Below are 20,209 nucleotides of genomic sequence, written 5' to 3'. Positions count from 1 at the left end.
TGGGTGCTGGGAGCTCGGCCGGCCCCAGGCACAGAGCACAGTGTCCTGTGGGTGCTGGGAGCTCAAATGGCCCCAGGCACATAGCGCAGTGTCCTGTGGGCGCTGGGCACCAGGCCTGGAGCTCAGCCAGCTCGGGAGCATAGCGAGGTGTCCTATGGCCTTGTGGACCCAGATGTCCAGCCTGGTTGGTATCCTGGTTCTCTCACTTTTGCCAAGGCGCCTGTGCTGGGCCGTGGTTGGGAACAGGACGTGTGTCCTGGGGTTCTCCATCATCCACCTCTGGCCTGACAGGTGGGGGTCCACACAGCTCCTGGTGCTGGTTCTCCTGGGAGGGATGCAGATTTGCCAAATGCCAGTGCTCCCCCAGGGCACGCCAGCAGCAGCCTTGGTTCCCGATCCCCCCTCAAACCCCGTCTTCACTCAGACCCCCTCTAGGAAGCCTGCTGCTCTGAGCAGAGAGGGGCCCGTGTTCCGCCGGTGTGAGCACATGTGCACACGTGTGGAGCTCAGGACTAAGCATGTTCACCTCATACATGGGGCATCCACAAGGGCACATCCTGCCTGGCTCTGCTGGAAACCCACCCAGACTTGTGTGTGGGCATCGGGCGCAGGGTCCACGAGGATGAGAACCACCTGACTGCCCCTGACCCCCTTCTCTCTCTCCAGGCATCCGTGGGCTCCGAGAAGCTCTTTGCCCCAGGAACCGATAAAGGTAAGTGGGTCCCCCTCAGCTCAGCTCCTGGGCCTCTGAAGGCACATGGTGCGCCCTGCGTCTTGGTGGCAGGACATCCCCCTGAAGTCTAGGGAGAGATGGCCTAGGGGCCTGGGGTGCAGAACTGGGTCGAACTAGGGTGCTGGGATTGCTGGGAAGCCCCCAGGAGCAGGGGAGAGTAGAGGAAGCCACTGAGCCGTAGGCAGGGCCTGGGCTCCGCTCTCAGCAGCAGCTCCCAAGGTGGAACCGTTAGGAACGCCTGCTCTCAGGCCCTCCCCAGGCTCGTGGGGTCAGACACTTGGGACCAGCTGGCACTGGAGGCCCCCCCGCCACAGGCATCACAAGCACCTGTGGCTGCCGAGTGAAAGAGAAACAGGACTCAGACTCACGTCCCTGGCTTTGCAGCCTGCGAGGCCCTGTGGTGCAGTAGAGGGGCCTGGATAGCGTTTCCAGGCCAGGCCGTCGTACCCTGTGGCCGTGAGCTGTGGGGCGGGGTGTCTACGGTCCAGCAACCCTCTCCAGAGGGGGTAGCCCCAGCATCTTCTTAAGACCTCCTTGGTGCTGGGATCCTGGGACTCCCACGCCAGGGCCTAGGCGGGCAGCATCTCTGGCAGGACCATGGGGTCTCGGCTCCCGCCTCTCTGGGTTTCCAGCTGGAACTGCCCTTTTGCTGGGACAGCTTCACCTGGATGTGATTAGACAGGACAGGCCCTGCCAACACCGGCAGGGATGGGCCCTACTGCCCTGTAGCAGTCATGGCCTTCACCTGCCTTCAAGTTGGAAGCCTGTTCACATCAGAGCATCTCAGCAAAGCAGGTGCAGATGGAGTGGTGTCGGAAGGGGTGTGCATGGGACGGGCCCCAACAGGAGAGGCAGGTGGCTTCGCAGACAGAGTGTCACGCAGGGCTGCTGAATACTCAGCTCGCTGCCGCTGCTGCTGCTGCATCTGGACGGACAATGTGCCAGTGAGGGCTGGAGGTGCTAGAAGGGCACAGGAGGCCTGCAGCCTAAGCCTCTTTCCATCCTGATCACGGCTCTTACTGTGTGCAGGGCTGGCTTGGAGATGGAGAGAGGAGGAGAGGTCCGGTGGGGCTGACCCAGGGGGCTGGGAAAACTGGTGGAGACAGTGCCGTGGGCTCCCTCTCTCCTGTGTCCTCTGCACAGCCTCTCTGCGGTCATTGGGTGGTGGCTGCTGTGGAAGGCCTGACCCCAGATGAAGAGTGAAGATGGGGCTGCTTCCTGCTGCCTGTTTTTGCCTGGGAGGAGCTCCCTGAGGCCCCAACAGACCAGGCTCCATGGTCACATGGGCAGGGGTGGCTGCAGCTGTCCCCATGGGCCATGGCTCCACCATCCCAAGGCCTCAGGAAGGAAGCAGGGTCTGCCAGGGACGTGAACAGGAGGCATGTCGCATTTGGAACCTGGTTTTGCTTCTGCGAAACTGGCCCCCTGACTGTGACAGCTCCTGGCCCCCTGACTGTGACAGCTCCTGAGCCCCCTGACTGTGACAGCTCCTGAGCCCCCTGACTGTGACAGCTCCTGAGCCCCCTGACTGTGACAGCTCCTGAGCCCAGGCAACAGGAGCTCCGCTGCATGGACACTGCCCTCTCCTGGCTCCTGGGGACTTGATCTGAGACCTGCCTGAAGGGGCCTCAAAAGGAGGGTTTGGGGTATGCGGGGGTGGGGGGGCAGGCCCCAGAGGCTCAAATGGGCCCACAGGACCTGCGGGGGACATGCCTAGGTGGGCAGAAGGGTGGCGGGTGACGGGCAGTCACGGGGGGGGGGGGGCAGCCTCCCACCCAGTCCCTGCCCAAGTTTCCAGGAAGTGGTCAAGCCTTCCACGAGGGGGTTCCAGAAAGAAAAGGTGGGCACCAGCTGTGGGCGCTGCTGCTGGGGTGGGATGGACCCATGCCCTGGGCTGGGGGCACATCCAGGGGCGGTGAACATGAGGCATAGGCACACAGGTCCTAGCTCCTGCATTCAAATCCAGCTCCCCTCTTGGGCCAAGTCCTTGATGTATCTTGGTTTTGTCTGTTAAATGAGGTCATAGCAGCCCCTGCCCAGGGACTGACTCCTGCAGGTCCTGTCCTGTCCCTGCATGCACCTTCGGGCAGGTGGGCTACCATCCCGACCCCCAACCCAGGCCCAGGCTCCCAAGCCAGCTCCCTCCGCTGGGCGGGGCCTGGAGCCTCGGTGAGATCCAGCTGGCTGCGTGGCCTCCGTGACTGCCTCATCTGAAATGGGGGCACCGCAGGAGACCAGACGTGGCCTGGGCACCGGCATCTTCTAGGGCTCTCTGGGCCACCGGAGGGGCAGGGACGAGGCCCTGCTGGTCTGAACGCAGCCACCCTCTCTCTGCAGGCCCAGCGCTTGAGAAGTCGGAGGCCAAGGCCGGGGCGGTGCCCAAGGTGTCAGGCCTGGAGCGCAGCCGGGAGCTCAGCGCCGAGAGCTTCCTGCCCGCGGCCAGCCCCGCGCCCCACGCCGCGCCCTGCCCGGGGCCCCCGCCCGGCTCCCGCGCCAGCCCCCTGGTGAAGAAGGAGCCCCCTGCCCCGCCCCGCCACACCCCGCAGCCGCCACCCCCGCAGCCGCCACCCCCGCAGCCCCGCGGCCTGCTCCCGACACACGTGCCTGCATCCCTGGGCGCCTTCGCGGGCCACGGCCAGGCGGCAGCCAACGGCCTGCACGGCCTCAGGTGGGGTCCCCGCGGGGGCGGGGCCTGTGCGGCTCAGGTTGGGGGGCTCTGCAGGGGCCGGGCTGGCAGGCACTGAGCCCCGTGTCCCGCAGCAGGAGCAGCAGCGCCCCCCTGGGCCTGGGGAAGCACGTGTCGCTGTCGCCTCACGGGCCGGGCCCCCACCTGTCTACCTCACACCTGGCGCTCCGGTCCCAGGCGCAGCACCAGCTCCACGCGGCCATGTTTGCCGCGCCCGCAACACTGCCCCCGCCCCCGGCGCTGCCGGCCAGCAGCCTGGTCCTCCCAGGACACCCGGCCGGTAGGTGTCTCGGCCGCGATCTCACCCAGGGCAGGGGTAGGGGGTGTGGGGACACAGCCACCGGGGAGGGGCGCACAGCCGGGCCCCCCACCTGCTGCGGGCTCCGCGGATCCTGGGCACCTCTGAATGGTCCCTCCAGGTGTGCCTTTCCCCAGGGGTCCCTGCTGGGCCACGGGCCGTGTCTGCGTGCGGGGACAGGCAGGACACATGTGCGCACACGTACAGACGTGTTCACGTTGAGACAGGCCCACGGGCCTCCCCTGCTGGGGCCAGGCCTCCCCCGCAGCCTGCTGGGTCCTGAGCCCTGGGAGGAGGGGACCGCACATCAGGCAGGCGCCATCCCAATGGAACCCCAACCGCGAAGGCTTCCTCCCTCGGCCCCCAGGCGCTTCCTCAGGCTCCGAGTCAGCCTGGCCCAGGCTGGGGATGACCGTGTGTCCCGGGATGGGACCAGGACGCTGGCCTGGGGGTGGCTGGACCCTGGCTCCTGGGGAGGGGCTCACCGTGTTCTCTCTTGCCTCTAGATGCCAGCCTGTCGGTCTCATTCAGCCAGCCAATCATGTATTGCCAGCCTCATTCGGGGATTCTGATTGGTACTTGGTCACAGGCTCCTCTCTTACCTGCACCCCTGGGCCCGCACGTGGCGAGCGGCCACCCCGGCTTGGCCTGCCGACCCCGGGAGTGCCAGGTGACTATCTGCCTCGCCCCACCGGGAGCCCGCGGCCAACGTGCCTCTCTGTCTCTCTCTCTTTTTCTCTTGTAGATCACGAGCTGCTCAGGCAAGAGCTGAACACGCGGTTTCTGGTGCAGAGCGCCGAGCGGCCTGGCGCCTCCCTGGGCCCGGGGGCTCTGCTGCGGGCGGAGTTCCATCAGCACCAGCACACACACCAGCACACGCACCAACACACACACCAGCACCAACACACATTCGCCCCCTTCCCCGCAGGGCTGCCCCCGACGCCGCCCGCCGCACCCCCGCCGGTGCGTAGGCCCGCGTGCTGGCAGGGGGCGGGGGCGGGTGTGGGGCAGGGACACGCAGCAGGCACACGCAGACACACGCTCGCACGCACACCAGCCCAGGAGGAGGTGGGGGGCCGGCGGCACCTCTCTGTCATCCATCCGTCTGTCCGGTCCCCAGCGTGCCCTCTGGTGTCTCCACCCCAAGCTGTGCCATGAGGTCCCCACCCTGGGCCGTGTTCCTGGACTTAGGCAGGCATCCCGTGCCCACGTGCATGGGACACCCTCACACCCGCACTAGATCCCAGTGCCAGGGCTGGAGGCCCAGACAGGCCTGAGGGACACAGGGACCAGGACTCAGGGTGCCTCCCATGTGCCCCGACCCGGAGGCCTAGTCTCAGCAGGGAGCTGCTGGGGGCTCGAGTTTCATCCACTCTGGAGTTTTTTTTGGAAACTGGCCAGTTTGTCAGTTACCAGGTGTGTCCCCAGCGCGGCCCAGCAGCCAGGGCTTCATGCCCTAGGCCTCAGCCAGGCACACAGACTGCCCGAGTGACCCAAGTTCCCACCCCATGCAAGGGGAGCCTTAGAATGGAGGGGCCACCCTGGCCTGAGACTGAGTTCAGAGCCGTGGGGCTGGCGCTCTAGAGAAACCTGGGACGGCTGGCTGCAGCCACCAGCCTGGGGAAGCACAGCGCCGTCCTGTCACTGCCCAGCCCGGCCAGGTGGGCGGGGGCCGGGGCCCAGCGAGGGTGTCGTGTGTGCGGGGCCTCACCTTCCCCTCCTTCCCTTCCAGTTTGACAAGTACGCGCCCAAGCTGGACAGCCCCTACTTCCGACATTCCAGCGTGAGTGTGAGTGTCCCCAAGGGGCCCGGTGCGTGTCGCTGTGCACGCAGGCCCTGGCTGCGGGCGGGCAGGTGGGGCTGTGGGTGGATGGGGCCGTACCTCGCCTGGCCTTGCCCCTGCTGCGTTGGTCCCACCTCCTGGTTACAGGCAGAGGGTGAGGTGGGGACTTGGGCCTCCCACTCCATCCGCTCTCCTTCTCTTACAGTTCTTCCCGTCCTTCCCTCCTGCCATCCCGGGACTGCCCAGCCTGCTCCCACACCCCGGCCCCTTCGGGTCCCTGCAGGGTGCTTTTCAGCCCAAGGTACCGCTGCCCCAGCAAGTGGGGCAGACACAGTGGGTGGGGGGATTTTGGAGGGAGTGCATGACAACCTCGCCAAACTCTGTGCCCACAACCACGACCACTTCCCTCCCTTGTACCTGTCGTCATCTGGGTGCTGGCATGAGCAGCCCTGGCTAGGGTGGGTGGCCCTGTGGTCTGTGTGTGGCCACCGTGGGAGGGGCAGGGGGTCTGACCTGGGGGCAGCCCTGGGAGGTGGTGGGACCGTGCAGAGGGCACACTGTGGAAGCCTCGATGGAGAACGTTCCAGTCCTTGGCAGGAGGCCCCAGTGTGGACGGCAGCCTCACCGGCTGTCCACACCACAAGGAACTTGGTTCTCACAGGGCCGTCCACACTGCAGGGAACCCAGGCCTTACGGGGCCGCCCACACCGCAGGGGACCTGGGCCTTATGGGGTCATCCACACCGCAGGGGACCTGGGCCTTATGGGACCGTCCGCACCTCGGGGGACCTGGGCAGCAGGAGGTTGTGTGCCACCTCAGCCAGGGGAGAGGGAACCCTCCTCACTGTCCCCGGCCTTGTGCTGTAACCCCACCCTCCACGGAGTGGCACACACCTCAGTCCTGAAGCCTCCTCACCTGTGGGCCTTGGGTTCTGAAGACGGGGCCTGGGCCATCCCCAGTAGCTGCCAAGCCCTTGACCTCATAGGACCCTGCAGCCCCCAACTCATTGCCCACAGCTGCCCTGAAGGCCCCAGCGCGCACACCTGGGCTCACCTGGGGCACCACCCTCCCGTGGATAGGCAGATAGTGTTTCCGAGGACCAGGCACCCCCAGGCACCAGAGGGTCTTGGGCCCCCAGACCCCGTGGTTGAGGAATTCGGAGGAATGGAGAAGAGGGGATGCATGTGGTTCACCCGCAGATGTCGAGCAGGGACCCCCAGACTGGGACTCTTGGGGGCACTGCCCGGAGCCCAGACAGCCAGGACACTGAGGCCCTGAGTCTGGGAGGGAAGGAATCTGTCCCGGCGTCACCCTGAGCACAGCTGCTCCTGGGCAGGGCGGGAGCCCAGAGGGAAGGGGTAGTCGAGCCAGTCTGGGCAGGAAAGGAGTGTGGTGTGACGGCCAGTCTTTGCTTTGGGACCTCTCTTTCCCTGGCATCCCTAGTGGGAAACGACCATCTTCCCTTGGCCCATCCAGGCTCACAGCAGCTCCTCCTGGGCTGGAGACTAGGTTGGCACCACTCCCGTCCAGGTGGGGCTGACTCGGCCCTGGCAGCAGGTGGCTCCCCGGGGAGGGTCACCCACCTTCTCTGGCAAGAGCACCTTCTTCCCACCTTTGCAGAAACTGGCAGGCTAAAGGTGTGGTGGTCCTGCGAGGGAGGCCAGGCTGCCCCTGGGTGACAGCGTGTGGGGCCCCACAGCAAGGCAAAGCAGGGCACAGGCCCATGCCAGACCCAGGAAGCCCTGAGGTGTCCTCCTGCCTGGGCTGCCCCACGCACACACAAGTTCTCTCTCTCTTTCTCCCCTCAGACTTCAAACCCCATTGAGGTGGCCCGCCGGGCTGGTGCGGTTCACACACTCCTGCAGAAAGCGCCTGGGGTAGGTGTCAGTGGGCACCCGTCCCCCCCCCGGTGATGGCCTGCCCCGGCCCGGCCCTGGGTGGGCTGGTGGCCACAGCAAAGGGGCCGTGTTCCCTGCACCCCCAGGACTCGGCCTCCTGAGGGGCCTGGACCTAACACTCCTTTCCCGTCTCCACAGGTGTCTGACCCGTACCGGGCGGTGGTCAAGGTGAGTGTGCGTTGGGAAGGCCTGTGGCAGGGGAAGACTCTGGTGCCTCCGGGGTGGCCTCGGGGGGCCCGTGACAGGAGGAGTCTGCGGAAGACATGGGTGGGGGTGATGCCAGCCCCGCTGAGTGCTTCCGTCCTGTCTCAGAAGCCGGGGAGGTGGTGTGCCGTGCACGTGCAGATCGCCTGGCAGATCTATCGCCACCAGCAGAAGATGAAGGTGAGACCACTTGGGCTGGTGTGGGGTGCTTGTGGACCCCTGTCTCCAGCCTGGTTGGGCCCTGGAAGGCCAGGCGTGAGGCGGGTATGTTCACACGCATGTGCACGAGTGTGATCCTCACGCATGAGCCACCTCCCCCTTCGTCTGGGCACTGGGCTCTTACTCTAAGCAGGTCAGCGAGGCCACAAGGCAGTGCTGGGTGCCCGGGTGCTGCAAGGCCCTCCCCTTGGCGAGGTGTGCCGGCTGGGTCATGGGGAGCAGACCAGGGGCACGGGGTGCCGCACCAGTTCCCCACGTCACTGGGGTGCCTCTAGGGTCCTCTGCCCTGCCCCCACTCCCTGCAGCGATGGAGTGCCTGCTGTATTCCTCCGTCTTCAGCAGTGACCTAGGTGGACCCTGGGCGCTCACAACTGATGTGCACCTGGGAAGGCTGAGGAAGGAGGGCCCTGTGGGCAGCTTGGTGCTGGACCCATCAGGCTAGGAGCCGTGGGGGCAGGATAGAGTCCTGGGAGGCCAGGACAGCGGGACTGTGGCCTCAACCCCGTGGGACCCTGTGCCTCTGCTGTGCCTGTGCTGTTCTCGATGACACACATGACCTGCGCACACAGCTCTTAAAAATCGTCGTGTCCTAAATGCCCTTTGGGAGAGGTATCAGCAGGACGGGACTCAGAGGAGAATGCTGTGTTTTGTTTTTTTTTCTTTGAGACAGAGTCTCGCTCTGTCGCCCAGGCTGGAGTGCAGTGGTGCGATCTCGGCTCACTGCAAGCTCCGCCTCCCGGGTTCACGCCATTCTCCTGCCTCAGCCTTCTGGTAGCTGGGACTACAGGTGCCTGCCACCATGCCCAGCTAATTTTTTGTATTTTTAGTAGAGATGGAGTTTCACTGTGTTGGCCAGGATGGTCTCGATCTCCTGACCTCGTGATCCGCCCGCCTCAGCCTCCCAAAGTGCTGGGATTATAGGCGTGAGCCACCGCACCTGGCCTTAACTTTTAAAAGAATCTAAATACAGAAAAAGTAAGTTGTTTTCCATGACCACATAGCATACCAGCTGAGATGTGCTAAGTACATACCACAGTTCAGAGTATGTGAGCTCTCCCGTTCACCTTTTTTGCTGATCACGGTAACATTTCTGTCATTCTGAGTTGGAGAATACATCCTTGAAATTCATCCCACCTGCTCTCCTTTCTGGACTGACTCACACCCAGTCCCTGCGACCCCCCAGGCCTGGGCTTCCTGTGGTCGGGGCTGGTCGCCGGGCAGGCAGCCCTCACACGCTCTGTCCTCCCAGGAGATGCAGCTGGACCCCCACAAGCTGGAGGTGGGTGCCAAGCTGGACCTGTTCGGCAGACCCCCCGCCCCGGGCGTGTTTGCTGGCTTCCACTACCCACAGGACCTGGCCCGGCCCCTCTTCCCCAGCACAGGTGAGAGATGGAATCGGGGGCCGGGTGGGGGACACGGAAACCTCCTGCTCCTGCCCGGCCGAGCCTGCCTTCCTGTGCCAGGAGTGAGAACGTTCTCTGGACCTCAGTACCAGTTTTTGCTTTTTGATGCTCACCATTTACTCAGGTCAAAGCCTGGCAACTCCCTCACCTCACCTTTCCTCCCGACCAAGTCCTGCCCAGTGTGTCCTGGGGGGCCTTCAGTCCACGCACGCAGCTCTGAGGCAGCTGGTCCTGGCCACTCCTCCTCTCTGGGGCTCCCTGTTCTGGCCCCACCAGAGGCAAAGGAGTGGCAGGGACCCAGGCCCCCCCCAGGCTACCCCCTTCTGTCTCCCAGCGCCCGCTGTCCCAGGAGGAGTTTGGCCTCTCGCTGAACAGCAGGAAGCTGCTCCTGAGGCCGGGCTGGGCCCACACCCCAGTGCCCCTTCCTGATGTGCACGGCTGCTCCGGGGGTCCCAGGACCCGCCCAGCTGTGGTGGTTTCCTAGGGAGGGTCCCAGGACTTGGCCTGTATTGTTCTCAGTGGCACAGCCCAGGTTGGGGTCTGCCGGGAGCAGCGAGGACCTCCCTGCCCTTCGGAGTCACCCGCTCCCCCAAGTCACCCCCTCCCCCAAGTCACCCCCTCCCCCGAGTCACCCGCTCTCCTGGGTCACCCCTTCCCCTGGGTCACGCCCTCCTCCAAGTCACCCGCTCCCCAGGGTCACGCCCTCCCTCGAGTCACCCGCTCCCCCAAGTCACCCCCTCCCCCGAGTCACCCCCTCCCCCGAGTCACCCGCTCCCCCAAGTCACCCCCTCCCCCGAGTCACCCACTCTCCTGGGTCACCCCCTCCCCTGGCAATGCAACGTGACCACATGCAAGTGTCCTCCAGGCACGCAGAGGCACCCAGGCTCTGGGGTGCTGGTCCGTGGGCACCACTGCCTGGCACAAGTCCACATTCCAGGCCCCTGGGAGGAAAGTGGGCTTGAAGCTCAACCATAGTGTGGGATAGACACAGTCTGGGCGCCCAGAGGCCGGCTGAGGCCTTTCCAAAGATGGTGTCTCAGCCTGTGCAGTACACGCCTTTCTACACATACACAGTTACACACAGTTCCACATACACATCCATGCATGTGCACACACGTGAAGCATGCACATCCACATACAGCTGAGCCTTGAACCACAGAGAGGCTGGGTCACTCCCCGCCACACAGTTGAAAATCCAGGTATAACTTTTGACTCCCCCAAAACTTAACTCAGCCTACGGTTGACAGGAATCCTTACGATGGCATGAACACTTGCTGAACGCCTGTTTTGTGTGTTACATGTATGATGGACTGTATTCTTACAGTAACATCCACTAGAGAAAAGAAAACCTTATGAGACAGATCATGGCCAGGCGTGGTGGGCGCCTGTGGTCCCAGCTACTCAGGAGGCTGAGGCAGGAGGGTTACTTGAGCCCAGGAGGTCAAGGTTGCAGTGAGCCATGATTGCGCCACTGCTCACCAGCCTGGGCAACAGAGCAAGACCCTGTCACCAAAAAAAAAAAAAAAAAAAAATCATAGGGAAGAGTAAAGATATTTGCTATTCACTGCGTGGAAGTGGATCATCCTAAAGGTCTTCGTCCTTGTCCTCATGCTAAGTGGGGCTGAGGAGGAGGAGGGACTGGTCTTGCTGTCTCAGGTGGCAGGGGTGAAAGAAAATCTGTGTCCAAGTCCACCCTCACACTTCAAACCCGTATTGTTCAAGGGTCAGCTACATGCACACGCACAGGCATGTACACACACACGTACACGCACAGGCACACGTATACACACATGCACAGGCACATGTACACTCACAGGCGCACACATACGTGCATATGCACAGGCACACGTACACGCACAGGCACATATGTACATGCTCACGTACACGCACAGGCACACGTACACGCACAGGCACGTGTACATGCACAGGCACACACGTACACAGGCGCAGGCACACAGGCACATGCACAGGCACACATGTACACGTACACACATACACGCACAGGCAGACACAGGCACACACGTATGCACACAGGCACATGTACATGCACAGGCACACATACGTGCACAGGCACACACAGGCACATGCACAGGCACACACATACACGTACACGCACAGGCACACGTACGTGCACAGGCACACGCACACAGGCACATGCACAGGCACGTACACGTACACGCACAGGCACACGTACGTGCACAGGCACACACGCACACGGGCACATGCACAGGCACACACGTACTCATACACACACAGGCACACACATGGGCTCTGCGTTGCCCACTTGTCCTGCTGTTGGAACCTTCCCCAGCCACCAGGTCCTTGAGGCCTGTCCCTTCCTCAGAGCTCCCAACCCCCGCTGCAGCCCCCTCACTCTCTCCTCACCGTGCTCAGTCTCTTCCGCGTTCGTGACCATTTGATGCCACATTGCACGTGGACATGCGAGGGCAGAGCCCTGTCCACACAAGGGTGATGAGTGTGCCCAGCGGCCACCTGAGGCTGGCTTCACAAGCATGGTGGCCTCTGGGCCATGGAGCTTCCCGGTAGTCTGGGTTTCTCAGAAAGCAGAAGTCCAGGCTGCAGTTTCTGGCTGTCCGCAGCCTGGCTCAAGCCCCCAGGACACCTGCTCAGTGTGGAGCCCAGTTCTGGGCCCTCCACACTGCCCGCCCCACCGACCCTGCTCCTTCCCTGCCTCCCTTTCCCTCCTCTGGACACCCGGTGGCTGTCCCTCAATGCTCTGCCATTTGTCCTGCAAGACTGGGCCCCCTCTGTCCTTGGGGCCAGTGCTGCCTCCTCCTCCATCTCCTTGGCAGGTCTTGATATCTGGCTGGCAGGGGCAGGATGATTCCTTGTTGCTCTTTTTTCTCTTCCATATAAACTTTCAATCTGCCTGTTAGGTTCCGGCTTTCACTGGAATTGGGTTAAAGGTGTACATCAACCTAAGAGGAATTCATACGTCGTCTCTGGTATCATTTTCCTATCCCTGATCATGGAGTATCTCATTCATTTAGGTCTTAGTAGAATTATTCATAGATGCTTTATATTTTACTAATATTACGATTGGAATTTGTAAGTTACATTTCTTTAGCTGTTGCTAGAAAACAAGTGCATATCTGTTTTGAAGATTCGTGTGCCATCTCTTGATTTTGTAACTAGCAATCTTGCTAAATTTTTACGAATGCAAAGACATTTGCCTGTCAATTCCTTTACCTTTTCTGTGTAGAAAGTCGTATCTACGAGTGGATGGTTTTACATTTACAGAAATGTGGTTGATACGTTTCTGCAGCCACTTTTCCAGTGCTTTGTTTCAGATGAGTTTCCCTGAGTAAGCCTGGCCTGTAGTTTCCCTTCCTGTACTGCATCTGTCAGGTTTTGTCATGAGGGCTGTTTGCCTTCTTCAGCGAGTTAAGGAGCTTTCCTTTTTTCTGTTGTCTGGAAGAGCTCTTGTGAGGTCCAGCCATCACTTCCTTCAAGGCTTGGCAGGCTCACACTCAGGTTCCAGGTACTGATTGTTTTTCCCCGTTGGGTGTGGTATTCCTCAAGCTGTTTCTTCTTGAATTGGTTTCAGTAACTCGAGTGTTTCTAGTAAGTTGATTTGGGGCAGGCTCCATAGCTGTCCATCCGTCACGCCTGAACTCCGCAGGCCCTGGTAATTCTTCATATTGCTTGGCTGTGCCATCTTCTCTTTTTTTCTTCATTAATCTCACCAGAAGTTCGTCCATTTCACCGGTATTTTATTTTATTTTTATTTATTTGTTTATTTATTTTGAGACGAAGTCTTGCTCTGTCGCCAGGCTGGAGTGCAGTGGTGTGATCTTGGCTCACTGCAACCTCTACCTCCCGGGTTCAAGTGATTCTCCTGCCTCAGCCTCCCAAGTAGCTGGGATTACAGGCAAGCGACGCTACACCTGGCTCATTTTTGTATTTTTAGTAGAGACGGGGTTTCACCATGTTGGCCAAGCTAGTCTCAAACTCCTGACCTCAAGTGATCCTTCTGTCTTGGCCTCCCAAAGTGCTGGGATTACAGGCGTGAGCCCCTGCGCCTGACCAATTTCACCCGTATTTTTAAAGGAGCAGCTTTGACCTTGTTGCCTTCTCTGTGTTTTCTTGTGTGTTGCTCACTTTTCTGGCCTCTTCTTGCTTGATCTGGAGGTTGAGAATATTAATTCCTCAGCGTCTCACAGTGCAGGCATTTGAGGCAGTGTGCTTCCTTCCACCTCTTGCTGCACACACTTTGACAAGCTGTGTTTTCATGGCGTGGGGCAGGCTGTCTTCCTCTCTAGTTTAGAGGAGTGGCATTAGCTTTCATGCCAGAGCTCAGTGGAGATCAGAAGCTCTGAACACATGGGAGGCGTGAGCACCCCGTCTTTGGGGTCCCCAGGATTAGGGCTGGGAGGGAGCTGGAGTAACCTAAAGATGACGCCCTGCTGGTCTTTACTAGAAACCTGCCCCCTGGACCCATGTGCAGGATGGCCCCTGGCCCAACAGCACTGAGTCCCCTGCAGCAGCCGCTTACAGGGCCAGGGCCTCACATGGTTGCTCTCCCAGGTTGTTGGGGGACCAGGGCTGATGTTGACATGGTGCTGTGGGCTGGGCCTGTGCCCAGGAATGCCACGAGGGGCTGCGACGTGCAGCCTCCAAGACAGCACCATGTCCATCCGGGCCTGAGGCCCAGCACCACATTAAGAAGTGAGGACCATTTATCAGCTCCCAGGTGAAAGCTCTGGGATAAGGGCTTCAGGAGTGGTCCAATCAAGGCACATGTTACTTGGACTTTGTCTCTGCCCAAGTTGTGGCCCCTTTGCTCTGAGGGCTGTACTGCACTCAGCACCTCCCTCGCTGCCCCGCTTGGGTTCCCAGGATGGCTGCCACTGCAGCCCCAAGTCAAACCTCCTCCGAATTGTGGGGTAAATTCCACCTCTTACTCTGACTGGACACACTTCACCCCTCAGGGCATGCGAGAGAATGGGAGGTGAAGGTTCACAGAGGAAACTGGGGTGCCCCCTGTGAACAGAGCTGCAGATGGGAGGCCCTGGTGCTCTCTCCTGGCCTCTGTCAAACCTGGCTGCCCCCCCCAGGTGCCGCCCATCCTGCCTCCAACCCATTTGGAGCCTCAGCCCATCCCGGCAGCTTCCTGCCCGCTGGCCCCCTGACAGGTGGGTGCTTCTGAATTTAGCCCACACAGCCTGGCTGGTTCCTCAGCAGCCTTGGGGTGGGGGAAGTAGGTGGGCGAGAAGGTGGCCCCAAGCCCCAGGGAGCCCCTTGGGTCATGCAGGCAGCACCCACCAGGCTGGAAGCCTCTGCAGCAGCCCCACTGGACCAGGTGGGAGCCGTAGCCCACACCTCACAGACCTCTGGGGCTTGCGGTTGCCCCCACAGACCCTTTCAGCAGACCGAGCACCTTTGGGGGCCTGGGGAGCCTGAGCAGCCACGCCTTTGGGGGCCTGGGCAGCCACGCACTGGGTGAGTGACCCAGCCTGTGCCCCCTCCCCTGATGCCCGCGTCCCTCCCCCATGCCTGTGTCCTCTGCAGGAACCCTGATGCCTGGCTGACCTCCCTCCTCTGTGGGCTGGGCCCCCTGGGGGCACCCCCTTTTCAGTGTCAACCTGGGACCCTCCTAAAGCCCCTCCCGGGTTCTCCTGGGGTGTGGCTGGGGAGGGACAGACCCAACCTCACGCTCCGTGGCCTCTGCCCCCAGCTCCTGGCGGCAGCATCTTTGCCCCGAAGGAGGGCTCCTCTGTGCACGGCCTGCCCAGCCCCCACGAGGCCTGGAACCGACTGCACCGGGCACCGCCCTCCTTCCCTGCTCCACCCCCGTGGCCCAAGTCCGTGGAGGTGGAGCGGGTGTCAGCCCTGACCAACCATGACCGAGAGCCGGACAATGGCAAGGAGGAGCAGGAACGGTGAGTGGCGCTCTTGTTCCCTATCCCCACACCGTACCTCCCCAGCCCCCATTCTCTCTCCCCCTCCCCCTCTCTCCCTCCCACTGCTGCCCACTCATGCTCTGTCCAGCTCTGTGCTGAGCCCCGGGGTATGGGGACCAAAGTTCTGCTCCCTGGCGACTCCTCTCTGCAATGGGGAGTGAAGGCCGTGCCCTGGGGCTGGGAAGGGTGAGGAGGGTGAAGACCCATCCCCACCACAGGCACCCACACCTGCCATCAGGGAGACCTCCAGGTCGGCCTGACTCGCAGAGTTTGAGGGAGGATTTCGGGGGTGCGGCTGCCGGCAGGCCCCCCGTCCTAACAGGGAGGGGCCGTGGGGAGCTGAAGTCGCTGCTGGCGGCTCATCTGCTTCGTCTCTCGGCCGAGGTTTCCAGGCCGTCCAGCGCAGAGAGGACGCGTAGGTTTTGGGAGCCTGTGGGGGTGCGGGAGCCGTGGGTGCTGAGGGGTCACCGGTCACCCAGGAGCTGGAGGCCCCGCCAGGCAATGGGAGCAGCCTGGGCTGCGCCGCTCGGCGGGACGGAGGTCTCGGGAGTGACGGGTCCGCCCTGCCGCCTCCAGGGACCTCCTGGAGAAGACGCGCCTGCTGAGCCGGGCCTCGCCCGCCACCCCCGCCGGCCACCCCGTCAGCGGACTCCTGCTCCGGGGCCAGAGCGAGCTGGGCCGGCCCGGGGCCTCTGCGGAGCGCGAGTCCGAACCTCGGGTCAAGGAGAGCCGCTCCCCAGCCAAGGAGGAGGCCACCAAGATGCCCGCGCGCGCGTCCCCGCCCCACAGCAAGGCGGCTCCGGGAAACGTGAAGGTCAAGGAGGAGCGCGGGGAGGACGAGGCTTCCGAACCCCCGGGGGGCGCCCTGCACCCCGTGCCCCTGCAGCTGGGCCTGGGCCGCGAGCGCCTGGGCGCGCCGGGCTTCGCGTGGGAGCCTTTCCGCGGCCTGGAGCTGCCCCGCCGCGCCTTCCCCGGTGCCGCCGCCGCCCCGGGCCCCGCTGCCCTCCTGGAGCCTCCGGAGCGCCCCTACCGCGACCGTGAGCCCCACGGCTACAGCCCCGAGCGCCTGCAGGGGGAGCTGGAGCGCGCGCGGGCCCCGCACCTGCCGCCCGCCGCCCCCGCCCTGGACGGCGCGCTGCTGCCCTCGCTGGGCGCCCTGCACTTCCCTCGCCTCGCGCCCGGCTCGCTGCACAACGGGCTCCTGGCGCGGACCCCGCCCGCCGCCGCCGCCGCCCTCGGCGCACCACCCCCACTGGTGACCGCGGCCGGGCCTCCCACGCCCCCCGGGCCGCCGCGGAGCCGGACTACGCCGCTGGGGGGCCTCGGGCCGGGCGAGGCGCGCGACTACTCCCCGTCCCGAAACCCCCCGGAGGTGGAGGCGCGGTAGCCCCGGGGCCGCAGACGCCTCTCCGAGCGCACCGCTGTCCGTTTCTCCATCAGTTCCTAGAACTCAAGCACAGCTCCCGCCGATCCTGGGGCGGCGCCGCCTCTCCACCCGCAGCCTGTGGAGGCGGGGACTTGGGTGTCGGCTTTTCTGAGGGTGATCTTTTGTTTTCCGAGTTTGGGATTCGGCTGTTGGGAAAAAAAAATCGCGTTTGTACCTTTTCCCCCCACAAATGAGAAGTGTTTGTAATGGATTTGTATTTTTCTTAATTTTATGCTATTTAGACGTTTAAAAGAACCAAAAAAGAAACTTTTGCTTCTTCGTTTTCGGTTGGGATTTGCAGTTTAATGGCCTCAGATCCTTCTCCAGATCCCCAGGGTTTCTTTGTCTTATTTATGGAGAAAAACCGGTCACTTTGTCCAGCGCACTGTGAGGCCCCCACTCAGGCCAGCCCTGGCCCCCCCTTGGTACTTGGAACCGAAGTTACAGATCTATATTAAAATAATAATAATGTACAAAACTTTGTTTTTTGCCTTATTATGCAGAAGTGTAAGAGAATTTCTTTTTTGGTTTGTTTTTTAAAAAGCAAACGAAACGTGTAAATAGTCTGTTGATATAAATATATGACGTTATTAAATTCTTAACCTAGATAGACTTTATAAATCGGTTTCCAGAAAGCCCTCTGGTGGTTTGTCTAACACGGTCACAAAAACCCAGGCGCTGCCGGTTGTAAACATTCTCAGTTTAATGGCAGCAACTTTCCTTCAACTATGCAAGCGCTCCCGCCGCTGGTGGGGGGAGGAAGGTTCCGCCAGCGACGTCCCAGCCCCTGGGTCCGTGGAGAGGTTGGGTACCCCCATCAGGGCCCCTGGGACAGCAGAACAGCACTCCTGGGCGGCTCCTGTGGGCTTCAGGACTGGCCAGCTCCAGCCGCAAGGGCGATTCTGTGGACGTTTGTGTGGATGGTGCAGGGTTCTTGGAATCTGTAGACCAGATCGGTGGAGGTTTAGAAGTGCAAGAGTCTAAAGGCTGAGTACAAAAAAAAAAAAAAAAATCACTGTTGTGTGTTTTCTTTCGCGTGAGGCATCAGCGTCACCTTGGTGTGGTCGTTGCCTCCCGGGCCCTTGGCCTGGCCTCCTCTCGGTTTGGGTTTTGCTCTCACCCACATGAGCCCCCCATGCCCTGCCCTTCTTGAGGCCTTTTGTGTTCCCCTACGTCTGGGCTGTGTCCCTACCAGGCTTCCCAGCCTTCAGGGTCAGCCATTGAGCCACATGCTTTGCTCAGTTCTGTGTTTCAGCCACGTTTCCACGGTGGACCCCGTTTGTTTGGAATATTCTGTTCCCATATCAATCAGTGATGATAAATACAGCCTTGATTTGGATGAAACTGTGGTCGTGTGTTCTGTGTGGCGTTGGGGGGCCGGGCTCACCCAGGCTGACCCCCTACAGGCGTGCATCCCTCCTGCAGGCGCCTTGGGATGCTGGGCACCTTGGTGGCCCTACGCTGTCGGGTGCCATCACCCAGGAAGTGAAGCACAGCAGGTCCCAGCTTCCCAGCCCTGCTGCCACCCCAGCTCTGCCCAGCCCCCCATGGAAACCCCAGCCCCCGGCTCTGCCCAGCCCCCTCCCCCACCGCCACCTCTCCCCATGGAAACCCCAGTTCTTGGCTCTGCCAGATGCCCCATTGTGTCACTTTGTTCTTGGGAATGTCACATGGCCCCCTGTCGTCCCACCCCCAGTGACCCCATGGCCACCTTCCCTCACATCCACAGGGTTTTGTGCATAGAAGATGCTCTTAGTTCCGCCTTCATGCCAGAGAGTTCTGGCCCTGCAGGGACTTGTGGGATTGACCTTGCCTTGGCTGTGCCCAAATGAACAGGAGCTCAGAGGGCAGGAGCCAGGTGCAGAGGTGGCAGCCCCCACCCTCCTGTGCAGTGAGCACCAGGCCCACCTGCCTTGAGTGATGTTCAGGAAAGCTCCAGGTGCACACCTGGCCTTGACCTGAGCATCACCTCCACCCCGGCCCTGCCAATTAACTCCTCACTGAGGGGCCCCAGGGCTGCAACCTAAGAAGGAGGCCTCGTGGGCCCACTGTGCACCCAGTAAGGAGTGCCCTGTGTCCCATAAGACCCTTCCAGGGTGGCAGGAGGGGCAGCTCCCACTCCACACCCCACCGGGTTATTGTCTGGGGCCTGGACCATCTGCCATGTGGGGCTTCTATGAAATGTGTTGCGCAATTTTGCCACTGTGTGAATATCAGCATGTGGCACATGCCTGGACGGGCCGGCCTGTTGCTTCTGGGCTGCACACCTGCACCCCATGTGACTCCTGAATCCTGTTGGCAGCTGTAACATGGTGGTAGGTGTTTGTGCATGAAAAGGTACAGTAAGAATGCAGCATTCTGGCCAGACGTGATGGCTCACACCTGGAATCCCAGCACTTCGGGAGGCTGAGGTGGGCAGATCACCTGAGGTCAGGAGTTTGAGACTAGCCTGACCAACATGGTGAAACCCCATCTCTACTAAAAATAAAAAAAAATTAGCCAGGCGTGGTGGCATTCGCCTGTAATCCCAGCTACTCTGGAGGCTGAGGCAAGAGAATCACTTTAACCCAGGAGGCAGAGGTTGCAGTGAGCTGTGATCACGCCACTGTACTTCCAGCCTGGGAGACAGAGCAAGACTCCATCTCAAAAAAAAAAAAAAAAAGAATCCCGCATTCTAATCTTCTAGGGTTGCCCCTGCCTATGCAGCCTGCCCTTTCCCACAGCGAGGCTGGATGGCACGTGACTGTGCTTCACATCCCCGTGTCTTGGTTATTCCAACCTGTGCAGCAAATCTTCAGGAAGACTCCAGCGCTGCATATTCTGCCCTGAGTGAGCTGATTGTGTTAGTCATCCACACAGGCCTGCTCTGCCCCAAGTCCCCTGCAGGGCAGCCCAGCAGTGAGGAGGAGGCAAGGCCAAGGCCCAGTCCTGTGGCTCCAGGGATCTGGGAACGCACCTGTAAGGCAGAGCTGGAGGGAGGGAGGCAGCTGGAGGGTGGACAGCAGTAGAGCTGGAGGGAGGACAGCAGTGCGGCTGCAGGGTGGACAGCAGTGCAGCTGGAGGGAGGACGACAGTGCACCTGGAGGGAGAGCAGCAATGTGGCTGGAGGGAGAGCAACAATGTGGCTGGAGGGAGGGTGGCAGTGTGGCTGGAGGGCGGATGGCAGTGCGGCTGGAGGGAGGACGGCAGTGTGGCTGGAGGTAGGGCGGCAGTGGGACTGGAGGGAGGATGGCAGCTGGCGGGTGGGCGGCACTCCAGGGCCATCCCCTGGCCAGAACTACCTGCGAGCCTAGGGATGCCATGTGAAGGAGTGAAATGGTGAAATGTCTGCCTTTAAGTCAAAGCACAGAGCCTGCTTTGAAATGCAGAGAAAGGGGGAGGGGACCCCATCCAGGCAGGGTCCCTCTGGGGCTGCCTTCCACTGTAGGGCCAGCCCTGGCACTGAGGCAGCCATCCCTCCCCACGCATCATCTTTAAGGGGAGTGATCTCTGATGGTGCAGAATCCAGGGTGGACTTCTTCCCAGGAGCACTCTGTGAGGGGGCACGTTCCTGAGAGCACTCTGTGACTAGAGCACCCTCCCGGGAGCATTCTGATGGAGCAGCCTCCTGTGAGCACTCAGTGAAATGGGAGCAC

General features: G+C 61.6%; 1 protein-coding gene across 20 annotated transcripts in view; it reads left to right on the top strand.

Moving 5' to 3' along the window:
* Positions 1-17,918, top strand: part of LOC105490587 (fibrosin like 1) — a 96,460-nt gene extending 78,542 nt beyond the window's left edge. For 6 of the 20 annotated variants that reach the window (XM_071070741.1, XM_071070738.1, XM_071070731.1 and 3 more), the window contains 15 exons: positions 667-712; positions 3,071-3,401; positions 3,494-3,699; positions 4,224-4,292; positions 4,463-4,680; positions 5,450-5,506; positions 5,706-5,801; positions 7,309-7,377; positions 7,537-7,566; positions 7,711-7,782; positions 9,071-9,203; positions 14,177-14,380; positions 14,604-14,687; positions 14,923-15,127; positions 15,725-17,918. In XM_071070741.1, coding sequence (XP_070926842.1) covers positions 667-712; positions 3,071-3,401; positions 3,494-3,699; positions 4,224-4,292; positions 4,463-4,680; positions 5,450-5,506; positions 5,706-5,801; positions 7,309-7,377; positions 7,537-7,566; positions 7,711-7,782; positions 9,071-9,203; positions 14,177-14,380; positions 14,604-14,687; positions 14,923-15,127; positions 15,725-16,535 — 2,631 coding nt within the window. In that variant the 3' untranslated portion in view covers positions 16,536-17,918. Of the gene's footprint in view, positions 1-666; positions 713-3,070; positions 3,402-3,493; positions 3,700-4,223; positions 4,681-5,449; positions 5,507-5,705; positions 5,802-7,308; positions 7,378-7,536; positions 7,567-7,710; positions 7,783-9,070; positions 9,204-14,176; positions 14,381-14,603; positions 14,688-14,922; positions 15,128-15,627 lie in introns of all 20 variants that reach the window. The other 14 variants (XM_071070737.1, XM_071070751.1, XM_071070734.1 and 11 more) reach the window with 11 other exon arrangements.
* The last annotated feature ends 2,291 nt before the right edge of the window (positions 17,919-20,209 follow it).

Source organism: Macaca nemestrina, chromosome 10 (genome assembly GCF_043159975.1).
Source record: "Macaca nemestrina isolate mMacNem1 chromosome 10, mMacNem.hap1, whole genome shotgun sequence".
Lineage (NCBI taxonomy): Eukaryota > Metazoa > Chordata > Mammalia > Primates > Cercopithecidae > Macaca > Macaca nemestrina.
This window is presented reverse-complemented; position numbering and strand designations above follow the sequence as displayed.